The sequence below is a fragment of the Anser anser genome, assembly GCF_964211835.1.
Source record: "Anser anser genome assembly, chromosome: 1".
NCBI lineage: Eukaryota > Metazoa > Chordata > Aves > Anseriformes > Anatidae > Anser > Anser anser.
The window spans coordinates 35,827,084-35,846,687 of NC_139720.1; the positions used below are offsets into that span (position 1 = coordinate 35,827,084).

The window sequence follows — 19,604 nt, forward strand, 5'->3', positions numbered from 1 at the left end:
GTTATGAATTTATGGAATGTGCCTGAATTGACCATTTAGTCTTTGCTGATGAAACCCTAGTTCCTATAACTGCATGTTATTGGGTTACCTCTCCTCCCTTTTTTCTGCCTTCTTTAAAAAACTAAAAATAAAAACAATAAAAAAGCAGATAGCATGAAATACAATTGTTTACATCAAGTTTTGACTTTCCTCCAGTGCAGTGAAACAGGCAGCACTGATAACAGTGAGAGAAGAGCAGATTGGCCTCCTCTGTGTGCTTTAACTCCAGCTAAACTCCAGAATTTCTACAATTATTCCAGAGAGAATAAGATCAAATGCTCAGCATTTTTCTCTTATTGCAAGCTTATGCTTACTCGAGCTCTTTTTGATTGTATGTATTTTTCTATGTTAAATTAATGAGCTTTGCTTTATTATCCTATCACATTTTAAGCTTTGATTAGTCTAGCTCTTAAAATGTACATTAAAAGAGTTTGATTTTATTAGCTATTATTTAAATGATCACCTTAAATTAATCCCTTTCTAGTGTGAAGCTGTTTTTGTTGCATTACAATCGTGGCTTATCCTTCCTGACCTGAGATTATATGGCATCATAAAATTTAGCAACAGATTTTAAAAATTAAAGGGAAATTTTATGAAGCATGAATGATAGCCATGCAGGCTCATTTATACTAGTCTATAATAATGATTCCTTCTGAGCTATTTTTACAGAAAGAGGTCAATGCTATGAAAACTTAGAAGGTAAAGTTTTAACATGACTGACATTTTAAACAAATTTCAGCAATTTCACATTAAAATATCATTTTCAGCAGATAGATTCAGAGCCATTTCCATGTCTGGTAACACAGCTACACAATTAGTAAATCTGTTGTTGGAGTCATACCCAGCAAAACTTCTAAATGCTATACCTGGAAAATGCCCACGTGGATAAGCATGAGCCAAATTTACTCCTTTTGTAAACAAGTTTGAGAAATGATGATGACCCTCGTTCAGAAGCGAAGTCCATACACCTTATTGATTTCCTGGGGTTAGATTTGCCTGGTTTGGGGGTTTTGTGTGTTTTTGTTGCTGCTGTTTTGTTTTGTTTTGTTTTGGGGGGCAGTGTTTGTTGTTTGTTTGTTTTTAATAGCATAGTAACACCATAATACACCCTGTCTACACTGGAATAGCATATGCTTGCTCAGAACACCTCCATTCTGTCACTTCTGTTTCAGCCCAAGCTCCCTCTGTCATGGTAAGCTTGTTCTCCCTTTTTACCCTTCTCCTCTATTGTCAGTACTGCAGGGACTCTGGAGTAAGGGCAACTTTCATCCTAGTGTTCATTGATGTCTGCCTTTCTTCCAGGATAATCCAGTACTCTCATTACACGATGCACATCTTTTGAGGTCAATGGATTCACTCACTAAATGGAGACATCTGAATTCGATCATAAATGCTGACAGAGTATATGAATTTTTAATGCCATAATTTAACATGAGACAATATTTTTTAAGTACTTACACAGGTCTCCATATGCACACGCTGCTCATTCTAAAGAAAAGTCAAACTAATTCATTCACATTTTCTCAATACATTAAAATTATCTTCCCCACCTGCCCTGTTACCACCCCTCAAACAGGTAAACAAGTGGACAAGAAGTGGTGGAAATTGGTTTTCCAACACAAACTGAAACTAAACATTCTTGGGTTGTCACAGATCAGGAGGGAAGAATAAATGGGCAACCAAGATGGTTTTGCTCTTATAAGAGTGACAAGCTACATTTTGTCCTCCAGTCCAAACTGATGGAAAGCTCACAAGTATAGCGGTTTTTTAATGTCTAGAAACCCAGACCTTTAACATAAGCAACACTGCTTGAAGACAACACTCTCTTGAACACAAGCAACACTGACTTATACCAAGAAAACAACTGCAATTCAGAAGGCTTTTGGATCCTTCTGAATCTTACTGATATTTGTATGTTTGCCCTGGGCAGGCCTCAGTGGACCATCGTCCAGTATTCTTGTTTGAAGCAATAAAATGTGCAGGTAGCTGTGAAGATGAAAACTCGCCATCTTCTTGGAAACATTAACGGTACATGGGATCTTACCAAAAGTGCCAGGCTGCGGGAGTCTGGATGACAGAAGTGGAACACACCTTCAATTCAGACAAGAAACCAATGCCTCATCTTCAGTTTAGTTGCGCCTAGCTTCAAAAGTACCTGCTTGCATTTTATATTCTCCTGGATATTCACACAGATGACCACAAATAGAAGGCTGGGGGGAGTTTCTGTGGGGCCCACAAACCTAATACACTGAAAATGTTCACCTTGAGGGAAAAAAAAAAAAAAAGAGTAACTTCATCCCAGTGGTCGTTTTCTCCTATCACACTTATGGGTCCTGAGCTGTGAGAGAAGAGCCTTTGTGCACAGACACTGCTAGTTTCTCTTTCATGGTAATATACCCAAGGGAAATTCCCTACCACTCTGGTAGGGTATATTTAGACACAGAGAGATAGGGAATGACCATAGGGAACTATATGATGGACCGGAGAAGTGGTTGGTGCCCAGAGGCTGTGGTGGGTCTGCTGGAGGTGCTGGCTCTTTGTGGTGGCTGGGGCATGGCTGCCCCCATAGGCCTGACAGCTTCTGCTGCTCCTCCGGCTCACTCCTGCACTGCAGAGGGCTTGTCCTCAGCCAGCACCATCCCAGAGCTCTTCTAAATCACCTTTCCAGCATCACTACCCCATCAGGAGAAAAAAGAATGTTTTATGTATTTATTTGAAGATCCTTATAAATTCTAAATGAATGAACTTAATTTTACAGGGTTCGATGTCAATCAATGAGCCTTTTTATTACATTATAGGTTGAAGGTCATTCCAAATGTCACCAGTAAAATAATTACATCTGTATCTGAACAAGGCATATGAGTCTGACCTACACTGACTGACCATCTCCTGAAGTACTTACTTCATGCTTCTTTTTTCAAGGAAAGTCCTGCATAACTTACAACATTTACATTAAACTCCCAAATAAGGAAGAGCATATCTATATTTCCATTGCTAATGTGTCCTATTTTTCAATAATTTGTTATTATTTTAGTGTCAGCTAGCAAAAAAGCAAGACTGAACCACAGATTTTCACTGTCAGAAGCAGACAGCAGCACAAGAATAAGCTTTGTCCAAAGTGCAAGGTTAAGGTGTAGATTGGGGTTAAAGCAGACAAAACACAAGACACAATCTAGAGAGCCAAAATAGGTGTCTAAACACTTCTTATATATCAAGGAGTCTAGCTACACTGGTAAGCACATTCTCAAAGCCAGATTTTCCCATTCCCACCACCACCCCATAAATCCTCAAGCCCATGTTTTGGGACTGCTTTCTATCCTAGATTGGCTGTTTGAGTTGTAGGAAATACCTGAGATTTATTTTTTTTCTAAGAACATTGCAGCAAATTGAGCCCAGATCACCATTAGCCAAGCAAAAAGAAATGAGTCAGGGGATTTTTTTATAGGTCTGCTGCTCAGTGTAGGTATACCTGCAGCAGATGAATACTACAACACTTATTTTCACTCTTACAGCTGGATTTCCTCTACTAAATCTACTGTGTGGGCACAGCAAATGCTCCTGGATGTCTAAACCCCTAGACATTTATCATTTTGCAACTCTGCAACTGGGAAGTGACATGGCTAATGATATCCCCGCAGCCAGAAAGCTATAGAGAGGCTTATTTTAGGTCTAAACCCCAAACATCCAAAGCTGAAGGAATCTGCCAAGCCTTCAGTGCTGAACCTGGCAGTGTTTCATGTAAGTCACTTTTCCCCTCCAGTTCTTTACATGCAGAACCCAGATCTGCTGCAGTCCTAGAGTCTAGGAGGCACACTCCCCAGCAGTGAGCTAATGTCCAGGGCTCTCCCTTATTACCTGACCAGGAACATTTCTTGCATAACCCTGTATGCCCTAACAGGATTCGCTGCGTAAGCCTCATCCATCACCCAGTGAGACTCCTGTCATACAGCCAACATCAAGAATATCTGGATTTCAGTAGATAACAAGGTCTGCACACCACTGTACAAATATCCTTCACCCATAAAGCTAACACTTATCCCCTGCAGTACCTGGCTGGGGGGCTGGAACAAAACCCCCAGCAGACAAGCGGAGAGCACTGTGCCCGTAATCAGTGCACCTCCCTGGGAGGAAGGCAATATAAATTCAAGTCCCTTCCATATTTGGGCAGGACGGGGAATTAAAAGGAACTTTAAAACTGGAGGTAAATGTCCTGGTTATTGTACAGGTTGTCTGTCTTATTCTCCCTTTTATTTATTTACTTATTTGTCAAAAAAAAAAAAAAACTGTCTAAGAAGATGATCTGGTTTAAGTGAGTGCATAAATCTAGGAGTATGTTCACAGCTTAGGATTCTCAGGAAAGAAAACTTGAAATGGTTGTGTGTAATTTCTTATGTTTAATTCTAGATTATTTCAGGTGCTTCCCAAGCCATGGGTTTCTAAGGCCCCTTTTCTTGGCTGCCGATTATTCACAGGTATTTTAAAGAGGCCCAGGACCTGAACTTGATGTTAAACCTATGTACTGTAACTTGGGATTCTCATATTTTCCCCCAAAAAAATAACCTCTAATACCTTTACATTTCAAATTTTTCAATAACTGTACATTTATAAGTGCGTGTTATGAATAAGACCTAGGGAATGAAACAGCACCTTGAACATTTTCAATATTTCAGTTAAAATGATTTGCACTTTACAGAGATGGAAGACTACAATGTTGGGGAAGAAAAAAATGAGAAATGGATTGGAATTATTTTTCAACACATTTAATTAATTCACCATTTAACTTGATTATTCTACGTAGGCAGTGGGTAAATGTCCTTTTCCAGACACAGACAACCCTGCAGAAAAGGCTACACCCTCCCTGCTGGAGCCCCTGTGTTTGCTTTGATAGTAGATGCATGTAATCTCCCTCCAGCTCTTTTCATAATTTGAGGGTTGAAAATACTTATTGAGAAATAATAGAGGTCAAAAAAAAATATTATGAAAGTTATTAGTTAATAATGCTCTTTCCCTAGTCTAAATGGATTGTTACACAAAAAAAAAGTTGTGGGTATTATGTTGGAAGTTCACCTGGTAGCTATTAAAAGTAACTAAATTATGAAAGTATGTAAATTTGTTTGTTTTCTAGACTGCACAGGATAGTCTGTAACTTAAGCTTAACTTTTATGGTTTTTCACATATCTGTGTGAGGTACATTTGGCTGTTCTTCTCTATAATTTTTATTTCTAACAAAAGAGATAAATAATTATTTTTTAATTAGGAGTTTTGACCTGAATTTATCAGGCAGCTGCTTAATGTCACTGTTTTCTTTATCCCTCAGAAATAACTTTTTTGCAAATTTAAATCACCTTCACCCAGAAACAGCTTCAAAGCTGATATAAATGCCAATCAGTTTCTAATTTTGCCAAAGTTGATTATAAATGGACATTAATATGGCTTTCATCCTTCATAAAATCAAAACCACTGCAGTTTCAACAAATAATCCTGGTGTAAAGCACAATTGCCTAAGGCAGTTTTTGTATTGTTGTTGTCGTTGCTGTTTGTTTGTTTGTTGTTTGTTTTGTTTTGTTTTTAATTATTAATTAATTAATTAATTAATGTGAAGCCACCATTTCAGTCTTCATGTTAATAGGATTTTTCTCAGAAGACAACACTCCATCCTGGGTGCTTAGTTGTTCAAAGATAGAAAAGAGGAGATGTTTCATTCTATTGAGAGGACAATTAATGATTAATAGGAAAATAATACAGGGCTCTTCATTTTTTAAATACATGATGACTTTATGTTAGAAAGAGTACAAGCCAAAGTACCATCATTGAGATAACACTACTTTGTAACTTCTCAATTATTTTGACAGCGCTTGCTACTTTTCAGTCTCAAATTTAGATCTCAAAATTCAGAAGACACATGAAGTAGGACTGACCTCACCAAGCTTAGCTGCCAAACAACTCATTCTCTAAATTCTATTTGTAAACAACTGGAATACACCTCCAGACAGCAATTTATCTCACCATAACACAGAAGGGATGAATCATTCTTTAGAAGAGGCCATCTGTAATTGACTTCATTGACTAATGAAGGACTATATCCAACAAGCTAAGACTAGACATTAACCTTTAGGTATTAAACTGAGATCAGATGAGTCTTATATATGGTGAACTAAGAAAAAAAATGTTTTTTCATACTAATACATAGAAGTGGGGGAGAAGGTTTTTTTTTTGTTTTTTTTTTTTAATAGTATGTCCATATTCATTCATGCCTTTCAACTCAATTGCAAATTTGGAGAAAAAGAAATTGAGAAATCAGTTGCAACTTAGAGCTATAGAGCTACAAGCCAGATCCCAGAGGTGCCAAACACCTGCAGTCCCCATTGACTCAAAAATTATTGCCTCAAAATATTATTCCCACAAAAGTGATTAAGATCACCACCTGGTGATCTTTTGAGGTCCCTTCCAACCCGAGCTGTCCTATGATTCTCTGATTATGGTTCATTATTCTTTTAGCTTCTGGGTTATATTGTCTAATTCTAGAATGGAATAAAAGATTTGATCACCATGTCAGACAGTCTGCCACATCTCTGTGTGGTACAGAAAAGATACGGCTTAGCAAATTTCTCTTCTGCGAACACAAAATAAGTTTTTTAGTTACTTGTCATACAATCATATTTTCACCCTTAAACAAGTCTAATTGCAATATGTGCCACAGTTTGTCACAATATACCCCCTTTCTCCATCGGCTATCAAACTTTTACCCTGACTCAGTAGTAGGTACTTGCATTGGACCATTTTCACATGAACTGCTCGACTACAACACATGAACCTTGCCTCTGTTGCCTATTTTACACACAGACTATATTTTCATTGCTACCTGCAACTACATGTCATTCGCTTTCTTTTTCAAATGATTTTCCACTTCAGTTGAAGATTAAACATAACAATATTATATTTATTTTCTTAGAATGTATTATGTTACATTCAGCAGACATCAAATCATGTCTGGAAATGTAATTTACATGTGTGCCAGGAAAATAGACCAATTTATAATAAAACATGATGTTACCTATCAAACAAATAATTTAAGGCCAACACACATAACATAAGAAATCTTAATTTACAAAATAATGAACAATTTTAAATCTTAACATCTCCCATCTCCGTTATTAGTTATGTTAAAAAAAAAAATGTGGATGGCCCCGTGAGATTAAAGTCCGATTGTGGTCAAGACTATTCACAAAGCAAGAGAAAGCCTTGTACCCAGCAATCAGGTTATGTCCAAAAAAACAGGAAAGATAAAGGCAAGGTAAGAGAGAAAGGGGAAGAAAGCCATGGAATAGATCAGTGGTCCAGGTAACAACAGAAACCAACTTCCAGCCTTCATTCCCAGTCCTCAGTTAATCTGACCATAGTTCAACCTTCAAAGAGTTCACAAAGTTGTCTCACAACCATTTGAAGTAAGCAATACTCTATGTGCAAAAAATTAAAATAACAGTCTATCTATACCTACATCTACATCTACAACTACATCTACATCTGTGTCCATGTTTAGGTTTAAATATATCAATATCTGCATCTGTATCTGTAACTTTCTATAGATATCATCATGTTGTTAAGCTTCACAGAGTTCCTGCATCAGAAAAGTTATCCAAGCTTGTCCAAGGTCACACAAAAATGGCATCATAATTTAAATCAAAGCTCAATGAGTGTTCCGGGAGTGCTGAAGTCATATGTGAATTAGTACCATGTGTAACTTAAAAAGAAAAAGGAAAAGGGGAAAAAAAAAAAAAAAAAAGGCCAGAACAAGCCACTAGCATAGACATAATTATTTAAGTATAAACTTTGTAATTGCCAGTAATTTATACTAAAGAATTCAATGAAAAATTAAAACCCATGAAGTTCATTAGTTGTTTTAAGAGTTCACATCTTTTTGTGTGTGTGTTAGTCTGGTGCTTTCTTTCCTTACTACAACATAGCTTTTGGTAATGTTAGAGAAAGTTTGTTTGTTTGTTTTAATCCAGATACTTTCATCTATCCAAGCCCCTATTTATTTTATTTGCAATGTAAAACAGTTAACTAAAGCACACATGCCATTAAAGAAAAGACTGAAAATGGAATTGACAACACAGTTTTAAAACTCTTAAGAATATTTTGTATCTAGACTGGTTAACACATTGGCTTTGTTGTGCTTTTTGCCTCATCTCAAGTACTAAAAAGATACTGCACTTGTTCCCACGCACAAACACAAAGAATAAGACCTGCTACACATACAAGTATGTTCCCTTAGGTGTTGTTTGTATCACCCACTGAAAATACCTCTCCTAACTCATACATCTTCTCCAAGAGAGGTGACAGAAGCATCCTTTCTCTCTCCATGTAGGATGACTTTTCTTTCCTCTTGGCTCAGCTGAAGATAAAAAATAGCCAGTAACAAAAACCCACTGGGGCTGCTGGAAGGAGATTTACACCCATGTTAAGGCATAGACATCACGCAAGTCATCAAGGAAAGGATTTCTTTATCCCTCATTTTTCTTCCTTTCTTATTACAATGCTTACTACTTAAATCTGTTAAACATGTAGCATAATACTTCTTGAGACAAATACTTCTTGACACATTCATTTTTCCATACTTTAAACTCATGTTGAAGTCTATAATATAGCTTCATGAGGGGCAGATTTTTAAAGGGAATACTTTTTGGATATTCAGATACTAGGTAACATAGCATTATTGACTGTAGGGATGAATGGGCTTGCAAAGATTCACAGGAAGGAGATCCCCTGACTGTTCCACTTCACACTATGCTGGGAGTGGAGATATTAGCTTAATGGATGTCATCCATATATGTATGTGTTTGTGGGAAAAAAAAAAAAAAAGATGTTGATCTAATACATCCTATATTGATACATTGCTTCATGTTCTGTTGGAATTCTGTGTTATGAATTCCATGATGATGATGTTTCATTCTGCCTAATGAAATGAATGGTGATTTCTGCAATTTGATTGCTGCTTATGCTAGGTCTGGCTATAAATCTCTTATTGTCTCCTCCCTCTTAAGCACAACATATCTTCATAGAACAGCAGCGTATTTTTGGCACATAGAGTGCCAGCCTTACCAAGTCTACATTATGTTTAAATTTCCTACATCTTCAGCAGCTAATGCTTTAAGTTTACATTATGAATCTTCCTTTTAAAACTTTTAACAATTATGTTAGTTGATACGTTTCATGTACAGTTAATATATTTGATTTTACTTCTTAATTTCAAAACTAAACAGTTCATTTCATAAGCATACAGGAAAAAAATTGGATCCATCCTGATGTGCAAATCAGATATAGAAACTGATAATAATTTTGACATAATCTGTCAACCATGGCTAAAACCTATTGCCTTTTCAATTAATTGCTGTGTTTCAAATTCTTGAAAGAAAAATATTTTTTAAGGAGAAGTACAAAGTTCAACTAATTTGTACTAATTTAAAAATAAACATTTTATGTCTAGATAAAAGCATTGGGTTTTGATCTGATTAAATCAGATCATAAAAAAGTCTGTGTTTCAATCGTTCTTCTTTCAAGTCCAAGGCTATTAGAATCGAAGTGTTCAATGTACATTAAACAAATGCTTAATCAATAGAAGTACAAATTAATAGCTAAATTTATTAAATTAATTGGAAACATCATTTTAATAGTGATACACAGCATTTTTACCTTATTACTCCTCTGATTAATTGTATATTCATTTAAGAAGTCATTCTTCAGGAAATTTAAAAATCAAATAAAAGAATGCTTCCTAGTATTAAAAAATTCTAAACTGAAAGGGAAAACACTGTCATTTCCTCCACTGTGATGCAATTAGGAAGACTTCTGGAACACCCTTAGTTGATCCTACTGAAATTTCTCTATCATCATCCCCCTGTATTCTGATCGATGAAATTTCTGACTTAATTCTTCCAAGGACACTGTGTTACTAGACCATGAGATAAGAAGGTAAAGAAGACAGAGTATGTCATGTTACATAAATTAAAAAGTAATAGTCACTTCTCCAGGAGTCTATATGCTTGTTCTCTCATTTGAAAGATTCTTTCAGCAATAGTGATTATTAAAAATGTACTTTAAAATGTAGTAGACTGATTAAATCAACTATATAAATATCAAATTTTAAAATGCTGTTTTTTTTCTTATCTCAACAAAGATGTGTTTTCACAATTATATCTAGCAACTGCAATCCTATCTAACTACAAAAAAGAATTTAACATGGTCACATCCAGCCTATGTGAATGGAGTAAACCATGTGCAGAGTAGATTAGATGGAATACTATCCAAAAACTCCAGTGCAGTCATGTTCTAACTTTCAGGACAGGATATATTAATTTCCCCACTGCTCTGCCTTCCAAATGTATACCATATTTTCTTTCTCTTTTTAAAAAAATGTACATTCTTATCCGCTTCTATCCCTCATTCATTCCCTGCTTCCTTGGGTCCCCCCATCTTTGTTTAGTACTGATTTTTTTTTCCCACATCTTCCCTTCATATATTTACCTTACAGACGCCCTGCTTTATCTTGCTGTTATATAACTCTAGTCCATTGCTATTTCTGCTTTCTTGCTTTTATTATTGAGCTGTTTCAAAGATGATTGTAATTCTAGCATTTAAGGAAAAATATATATATATATATATATATCCAGAAAGTAGAGTATGGAACAAAAACAGCAGTGGTGACACTGATAATTGATCTTTTGCTCCTCTCAGATATTCCAAAAGCATATTAGGCTAGTAAAATTAGCTCTAAAATGGCTTCCATCAGACTTCTCACCTAAAAGTGAAATTACTTATGTTACCTATATGACTATATGCATGAATGTTAAATACACACTCATCTGTACCTATTCTGTTGTGGCAGGCTCTGTGCCTGATGCAGTTCTAGACTAAAAGGGAAATTCATGCTACTACCTTAGTTATAAGGCCACCATATACACGAGTGCTTGGTAGACCATTGGAGTAGAGAATCTGAAGCCTCGTTTTCCCCCTCCATAAATTCGTAACTGTTGTACAGAAGGTTTAGGAAGAAAACAAAAAGTGGAGAAGAGATTTTTTTCTGTTGTACCTGTGAGTGAGACTTAACAGATGTCTATCATTTCTACAGAATTTATTGCGTGCATGAGTGTCCTCCATTGAGAAGCAGTGCTTCTCATATCCACAAACAATGAAGATGTACTTTACATTTCTCTATCCAAGTCCACTAATTGACTTGAAAACAAGAATTGAGAGCTTAAACTCTATGTTGTATTGGGAATCAATAGAATCATTAGTGTACACAGGTTGTTATCTGCAGACCATTTGCTGAATGTCTGAGCCTCTATGCATTGCATTAATTGTTTCCTTTTTTAGGATCAATGTTTAGAACCACAAAAAAACATGTTTAGAAAAATGCATCATATAGCAGTGAAGTCAGGTAACAACAGAGGCCCAGTGATTACTGGAAAGTCTGCCACTTCTGCTAGCCTTACAATTTCCTGCTTTCAGTTATATCAAAAGCAGGAAGACATAAATCTATACTACAAAAGATTATTTTTGTAGGTGGTCATTCATCGGTATCTCCGGCACTGTTTCTATCTACTAGATTAAGATGAAGATCCTTGGGCACCTTTGAGGATAGATATACTTGGAAACAGTTCCTCGCTAGCTCAGAAAACTTTAGTAAAAATACAGATTTATCACTAATTGGCATTTTTCAGTAATTTTGAGCAAAGGAAAGACTACCTCAAGTTTACACTGCTGTTGTACTGTAAAAGGCACAATTGCTTCTTGCATAGCACTGAGAGTCTCAGAGTTACTCATCTCTCCATTTCGATTCTTAGAAAAAGCTCTGATTTAAATGGCATGTCATGTGCTTTTCTGTCTAGTAACTGTAGCACCTAATGTATATCTAGTATCTGTTTTTGTACCATGAATAGACTGACCTAAGGAACAGAAGTAACTGCATTTATGCTACCCAAAACATAGAGGCATAGGTGGCTCCAGGTGAGTCTTTAGGCAAAGCAACCATGGTGGATCAAGAAATATTTTTTCCAAATTGACAAGAAAATATCTTTTTGTAATAATTTAAGTTTGGCATACAGGTAACTTTTGGTGTTTAAAACATTGTATTTGTTTACCAAGATGAGGAGATGGGTGTCTCCACATGACAGATGTCTTTAATTTACTTGTTCTTCATCTTGGAATTTCATATTCCAGCTCCTACAGAAGCTGTGAATGTCACCATCAGTCCCTCCAACCTCTTGGGAGGTATGACTTCCATATCTGTATTCTCTTTCCAGATGCAGGCCCTGCCTTTGCCTTTACTTCAACATCATCATCTTTACTGATAATCCTGGCAAAATATTTACTTAGTTTTGGACTACCGTGGCTGTAAAGGAACTTTACTCCCACTCTTTTTTTTGCCATGTGTGTATCTAAAGAGCAATCTTTAGTGCTGTTTATAACAGCTACATGCTACTAGCTCATACGTGCTAATTAGCCAATAGCTAGTAACATCCAATAGCTTATAATATACGAGTGGCAGCCTATGATGCATTTCTAGCATTAGTCATACAATTCAGCATGCTATAATGGCTTGGGTGGAGGAAGGGGGCTCAGCATACATCTGCGTGCATTATGGATACGCTGCTGGATCTGCAGGAGGGAACTTTCCAGGTGTTTGTAAGCAGCATTGCCCCCTGACCCCCAGCCCAAGATTTCTGTACAACTTGGTGAAATCTATACACAAGAGAGAAGAGAGAGAGAAAGCGCTCCTCGTTACCGCCATGTAACACGGGGACTCGTTCGGGTTTTGGTGAGGTGCCAGATGTCAGGTTGCAGTGTTTGTACGGACATCAGGCCCAGATAAGAGGGACTGAAACAAACACAACAAATTACGTTGTGGTTTTGTAAAGGTCTGGGAAAGTTAAAGCAAGTCATCGAGCACATCCACATTCCCAACAGCATTCGCACAGTGACTTGGGTTATGCAGCTATCCCAACACCGGGAATCCAAACCACTCAAACCTATGGACAACACATTCACCAGCAAGGCACAGCACCTCACCACGCATACACCTCAATGACAACACTGGAGGAACGCAGGCAGCCCTTTATTCCAGAAAGGCGATCTCCCCTTTCTGCCCCATTCTGAAGCGTGGTCTCACAGACAACGATCTGCACGGGGCATGCCGGGCTCTGGCAGTGTCATGGGGCCACGGGGACATGGGGCCACGGGGACACGGGGACACAGAGCCACGGGGACAAGGGGACACAGGGCCATGGGGCCACCGCCACGGCCCATCCCTCAGGCAGGACGCGGCCCCTCAGCGGCGAGACCTCCCCGCCGCCAGGCGGCCTTGCGGAGCGGCGCCTCCCCGCGCCCCCTCCCCGCGGCCCGTGGGCAGGGCGGGGGCCGAGGGCGGCTCCCCGGCGGCGTCAGTCCCAGCATGCAGCGCGGCCCGCTCCTGCCCCTGCCGCCGCCGCTGCCGCCGCCGCTGTCGCTGCCGCCGGGGCGAGAAGATGGCGGAGGGAGGCGCGGCGGATCTGGAGACCCAGCGCACGGACGTGGCGGCGCTGCTCAAAACCGCCCTCCGCAAGGGCGACACTTGGTGAGGGAGGAAGGCGACGGGCACCCGGGGCTGGCTGGGCGACGCGGGCGGCTCCCTCCGCCCCCGGTGGCGCTCGGCCGGCGCGGGGAGCGCCCTCCTTCCCCTCGGCCCCCCCCCCCCCCCCCCCCCACCGCGGGCGGTTGGCGGAGCCGGGGGGGCACGGGGAGCCGGGGGGGGGGGCGGGCACGGCAGCGCCGTTCTGCTCCCTCAGCCCGGATCTGGGGGGCAGCGGCGGCGGGGGGGAGAGGCCGGGGGCGGCCCCGGGCTCTGCGGGGCCCGGAGGCCGCGGGGCGAGCTGCGAGGCCCGGGGAGGGCAGCCCCCCGTCAGCGCTTCTGCCGTTCTTTACCCCGAAGGGAGGAAACGGCTCGGGCTTTTTTTTTTCTTTAAACCAGAAATTATAGCTCTGGCCTCGCCGGGGTGCCCTGAAGCCCGTCCGCGGCTGTCATTTCATGCCTTGCGTTTAAACTTTGACGGGGAGCGTGTGAATTCCCCAAGGAGCGGCCCCCGAAGGTGCGAGCAGGCCCGGCCTGATGGTGTGTTCCGCAGCAAAACAGGGTTCCTGGCCAGCAGAAAGCGCTGCTTGGTGGGCCGTGCGGGTTGTCAACACAAGAACCCATGGCTGAAAAGATGTAGGTTAAGTAAGCACAGCCTTCCAGCGTGCGCTTGGTAACCCAGCTTCTCCAGTTGTAGTTCTTCGAGGCTCGGTTGCACGCTGTGTGTTTTTTGGGGGGTTTTGTCAGGGTTTTTTGAGGGAACGAAAAAAAGGGAACTGACACTTTTTCCACCGCTCAGCCTCTTCATCTCTTTCCTTGTGAAGCTGTCACCCAAAGACAAAGGCTGAAACGTTAACTTACTGAAAATTAAGTACAAATACGCAAAAGTAGAGCTAACCCACCTCGTTTCAGCTGTCATCACTCACTGTTCCAGTTCTATAAAAGACTATATTTAACAGTGTTGATACTGCAGCATGTGTCAGAAGCATACATTCTGATGCATTATTCAAATACTGCTGAGTATATGTTCACTTTTTGGCATATGAGCAGGCTGCTCTTCAACTGAAAAAGTATAAGCAACTAGAAAAAGGAAATCAATTCGAACGGTAGTGTTGAAAATGACCGGCAGTAGTACAAGAGTGCTTAGGCATGTGATCTTCTAAGCGATTTTTTTAATGGTTTTGTTGAGTATTTCCTGAGTACTAAAAAAAAAAAAAATCTTGAACAGTTAGTATTATTCAAAGTGAAACTAACTTTATGACTGGTTTGCGTAATGACTAACACGATGCACTTCTGGACAGAGCTGTATTTTTTTTTATTACACTAAATATTTTTAAATGGAAAAGTCAGTTAAGTGAAATAAGTTTCTAGACATTCTCAGAAAATAAATATATTTCAATGTGATTTTGACACTAATATTAATCCAGTGTTGCAGAGCTGAATAAGCTATGGCAAAGTCCCATTAATTTTGACTTATGAACTATTACGTCTAGGAACATGAATGCATATACAGGTACATTCATAGGATTAATAGTTAGAGCTATGTATTTAACTTTACAAATTAAGGAGTGTGTTTAGTCCAAGTGCTTTATTCAGAGATATTTTGGTAGCAGCTTTTTATTCTTTTGGGGCATTGGTAAGGAAACATAATAGCTAAAGTGCTGTAAGTCATGATTCAGAATTGCAATTTTCATTCATTCATTCAATAGTAAATATTGCTGAAAAATGTGAGCAATGCTGTATCAGCTTGTTCTGTTTGAGCTTTCAAGCACTATACTTAAATACAGTGCTTTTAAAATTACCAGCTTACACAGACAGTCTCCCAAGAATTCGGAGAACTCTAGCTATGTATAAAGTATAAAGCTTTGGGGGGTTCCCCTTAAGAAAAAAGGAAATGAAGAATAGAGCAAGGGGAGGCAAGCCTGTTACCGTCTAGAGAGGGCAATGAACTTCATCAGTTCTTCACATTTACTGTAGAGAGAAAGAAACGAAACTGGTTTAAATGCAATGTTTCTAAAGTTAGATAGTGAAAAGTTAGTTTGATAGAATACAATTATGTTCAAATACCCTATTTGAACAGACTGTGAGCTGTAAAATTTGCTTCATGGAATGTTTTCAAAAATACCTTGGGCATAGTATGGATAAAAATATATTGCCTCAGTGGATGGACAAGATCAGTATCTTCTGTTCTGTCTTCAGGGACAGGAATCTGGGCTAGTCTGTCCAGGTGGTCTTTTTTGCATTCTTTTATGGGCAGTTAATAAATTAAATGATTAAACTAGGAGAGATTGAGGATTCTTCCATCTTTCCATTTTTCTTGTTTTTCTAAATAGATAAATTAATTAAACATCAAATTTAAGCTTTTCCAAGCAAGAACCTCCTTATTTTATTAGTTGTTTTAAAAAGTGCTAACTACTTTTGTTCGTGAATTCAGCATTAAAACCACATTGTCTTTCCTCAGAACTTGCATTATATATATTGCAATATTTTCCAAAGGTCCTTCAGGTTCTGTGGTTCAAAGACATGTCGTTCTGTTTCAGAAGAGAAGAAATGCTCAATTTCATCTTGTATTTCACAGTCTTAGGATTGCATATGATTACTTCTCAGTGTAATTCTGCTGATGAGAAGTGAGAAGAATTTTTTTTAGTGTTTGTGGAGATTTTAACCTCTCGTTCAGAAAGACAAAAAAAAAATCGGTTGTTACTACTGCAGACAAATGTGAACTCAGTGTCCTCCTATATCCACTCTCAGAAAGTTAAGAGCTGTTGGCGTTCATCAGTTTTTAACCATTGAATATTTTGCATGACCAACTGGTCTTAATGTTGTCATTTAATGCCTTTAGAGCTGCAGTGCTACTCTTAAGAACCTTGCCAAGTTTTTCTGCTTTTACAGTGTCACTGAGATACAGTTTTCAACACTGAAAGATATTGATCTTGGAACAGTTTTCTCCAAGGGTTGCTGAAGACTCTGTCAGTTCTTGTGTGATTATCTCTAATTTTCTCCCTCGTATTGAGGTATAACTTGTTGTCTTTACCTTTAAGACCACTTTCAGCCCTGCTTTCCCTGTAGTTCCTGTTCTGCTGAAGCTCTCTTAGTCAGCAATGTTGCCTCAGTTACTTAAATAAGACATTACAGATGCTTTCATACTCTTTACTTTGCTACCTCTTACGCGCATCAGCCCTCTGTGGTCTAGGCTTGAGACCACATATCTCACCTTCAGGTATCACATGCCAGTAAATGGTTCACTTGGTAATGGGTAACAGTGACTAATAAGGACCAACAACATAGACTTACCAGTGAGTTTCACCAACTTTTCTCTCTCTTTCTCACAGAATTTCCCCAACGTGCTTTTTTCATCTAACAGAAGAGAATATAAATGACATTTGTATTTCTAAAAGCAGCAACTTGGAAAAGAATTAGGCTGTTACAGTGGGCAGATAACTACCGTGAGTTTATTTGGTGTCTATGGGGAACAAATGTAATCCTTAGATGCTTAAATAGGGAATACTGAGTAGCAGTATAGAGATGTACAGTAATATATTGCTGATACCATTCTTGCTGCCCAGTTCTGGTGCCCATGTGTCACAGACGGTGTTCATTTGGAATGAGGTCAACATTCTCAAATTTTAATAGAGGAGGAGAAATCCTTGCCTAACGGAAAAGAACTTAAGAGCCTTTGTCTATTTCAATAGATTGTTGAGTGCTGTGCTGACATACTTACTAAGAAGAAGACATCTTCTAGAATAAGGGTTTTTAAGAAGAAGACATCTTCTAGAATAAGGGTTTTTAAGAAGAAGACATCTTCTAAGCTAAGGGTTTTTAAGAAGAAGATGTCTTCTAGGATAAGAGTTCTTAAGAAGAAGACGTCTTCTAGGATAAGGCTTTTTAGGCTAGCACATAAAGATTTCTAGCTGTGATAGCCAATGAATTTTGGTGCCGTTCTTCAGCTTACCTAATGCTGAGACAAATGCTCAACCTGTTCTTGATTTTTAAGACTTGCAAATTACGAAAACTATAGAAGTATAATATTTTGTGTTCTTTCAGATGTGTCTCTGATACACATCACTTCTGAAATTCTGGTGATTCCAGAGAGGTACTACTGTTATTGAAGGAGTATATTTTTTGGAAGGTGAAGAAAATATTCTCATTTTTTGCACTGTAGGAATTTTATTGGCTGTTTCTCATTGTAAAAGTCATAGTCACTGAAGAGAATAGGTAAAATTTTAAGTGGGGTAAAATGCTTTCCAATGAATGATTCAGGAAGTTCATATTTAAAGGATTTCCCCTCCAGAAGGGGGGAACACAACTTTAAAGTGTTTCCCCTAAAAAAAATTGTAAACATTTATATACTGGTTATAATGAAAACTTGAGTCTTGAGTGGGAACATACAGCCCTACTTGAAAACCTTGCAGTGCTCGTCACTGGTGATAACCTTGCTGTTGAAGTGCTTAGCTTTAATAACATTTTATACCGTGGTCTTCCTAGTGTTTTCCATGTTTGATCGTCCATCATTGTGCTGTGCCTTAACAGACTCTAGATTGAACAGTAATGGAAGATTTTACTTGATTTTGCTGACAGCATGGTGAAGTGTAATGGACTTGCACCTCAGTGACATTTGGAAAAACTTCCTGAACTATTACAATGAGAAACCAGTATGATGAGAAACAGGGAACTCCCTTGTTATTGTTCCAAAGATAGAATTGACATTTGGGTTCTTTTTCTTTCAAATGGGGCTTGAGTTGCTGATTTTTTGACTTCAAGATCTTACGGCTGAAGTTCTGTGTTTAATTTATTTCACTGGCTGTGGAGTGGTGCACCATTTCACCACCAGCTTACGGAGATGTACAAAGTGTTCTGTTTAAAATTCTTCTGGGAGAATGCTTGCAGTGGAAATAAGTAGGTGTAAATCTCTTGTGTTGATTGGTTGGGCAGGATGAGAAAGGCATGTTTGTGTTAGGCTTTTACCTGAAAACAAGAAGTCAAACCTTGATTTAGGAGTTAATTTTTTTTCTTTTTGGAGAAACCTTTGCTTTAACGGATAATTTGCATATGTATTCAAAATAAGTGCTTCTTAATGTAGTGTTCACAAGTAACTTAAAATTTAACACACAAATGCAGTCATTTGTTTTGACTTACTCAGGGTTTTGGTCAGCTCTTGGTGTTATGTGTGAAGTGCTGCTTAGGCTACTGCAGCACATTATGGGAACTGAGCACGGGGGGCTGTAGCGGGTATTTGACTGAAAATTGATTTGGAAATATGTCGGTGCATTTCATTCAACAAACATTTAATTTCAGAGGAGGGGTGTGAAATACGGACTAAGAGTTCTTAAAACTGATTTAAGTGATTTATTTTTTCTTTCTTTGACCCATTTTTTTCTTGTGGACTTACCTACTTTTTGAATAAATTGATGGTTTAATTTTTATGTAATAAAGTAGAATAATTGCCTTCTTGAACTTTCAAGCACTTGTTAATTTTGAAAGAAATTTGAATTTTGAAGGCATTTGTTAGTCGTGGGTATACCTCGTCAAGCAATTTTGTCTAGGCTAATCAAAGTAGAAATACAGGTACAAACTCCTTATTATCTTTCTTCTTTTCATAGTTGGAAGAAAGAACAAAAATTGGATACTGTGCCTTTAAACAGGAGTCCTAATTTGCTTTCAGCAACACCGTTCCACTTTGTCCTCACTGTTGCTTCATCTATACTCATGCACAGTGACAAGGTTAAAAAAAAAATCCTTAGCTATATCTCTGGACAATTTGTACAGTTTTGCTGTTAAAATTATGATTGCTTGTGTGCAGAAGATTTGATGTTCTAGCAGTCCACAGTGGGGAAATGAGTGTGTTTCTCCAAAGTATCTCAGTAGCACATTAAAGTTAACTGCTTTGATTTTGAAAGTGAAAGACTGACCTGCTGGGTAGTATAAATAAATTTAGGTTATGTTATCTCTTGTTAATTGT

At 38.6% G+C, this 19,604-nt stretch overlaps 1 protein-coding gene across 5 annotated transcripts in view; it reads left to right on the forward strand.

The window, feature by feature from the left end:
* The first annotated feature begins 13,468 nt into the window (after positions 1-13,468).
* Positions 13,469-19,604, forward strand: part of USP15 (ubiquitin specific peptidase 15) — a 74,112-nt gene continuing 67,976 nt past the window's right edge. For 2 of the 5 annotated variants that reach the window (XR_014571271.1, XM_083794996.1), the window contains exon 1: positions 13,469-13,651. Coding sequence is in view for 4 of the 5 variants with exons in the window: in XM_083794996.1 (XP_083651122.1) it covers positions 13,563-13,651 (89 nt within the window). In the remaining variant the exon portion in view is untranslated. The remainder of the gene's footprint in view (positions 13,652-19,604) is intronic. The other 3 variants (XM_083794997.1, XM_083794999.1, XM_083794998.1) reach the window with 2 other exon arrangements.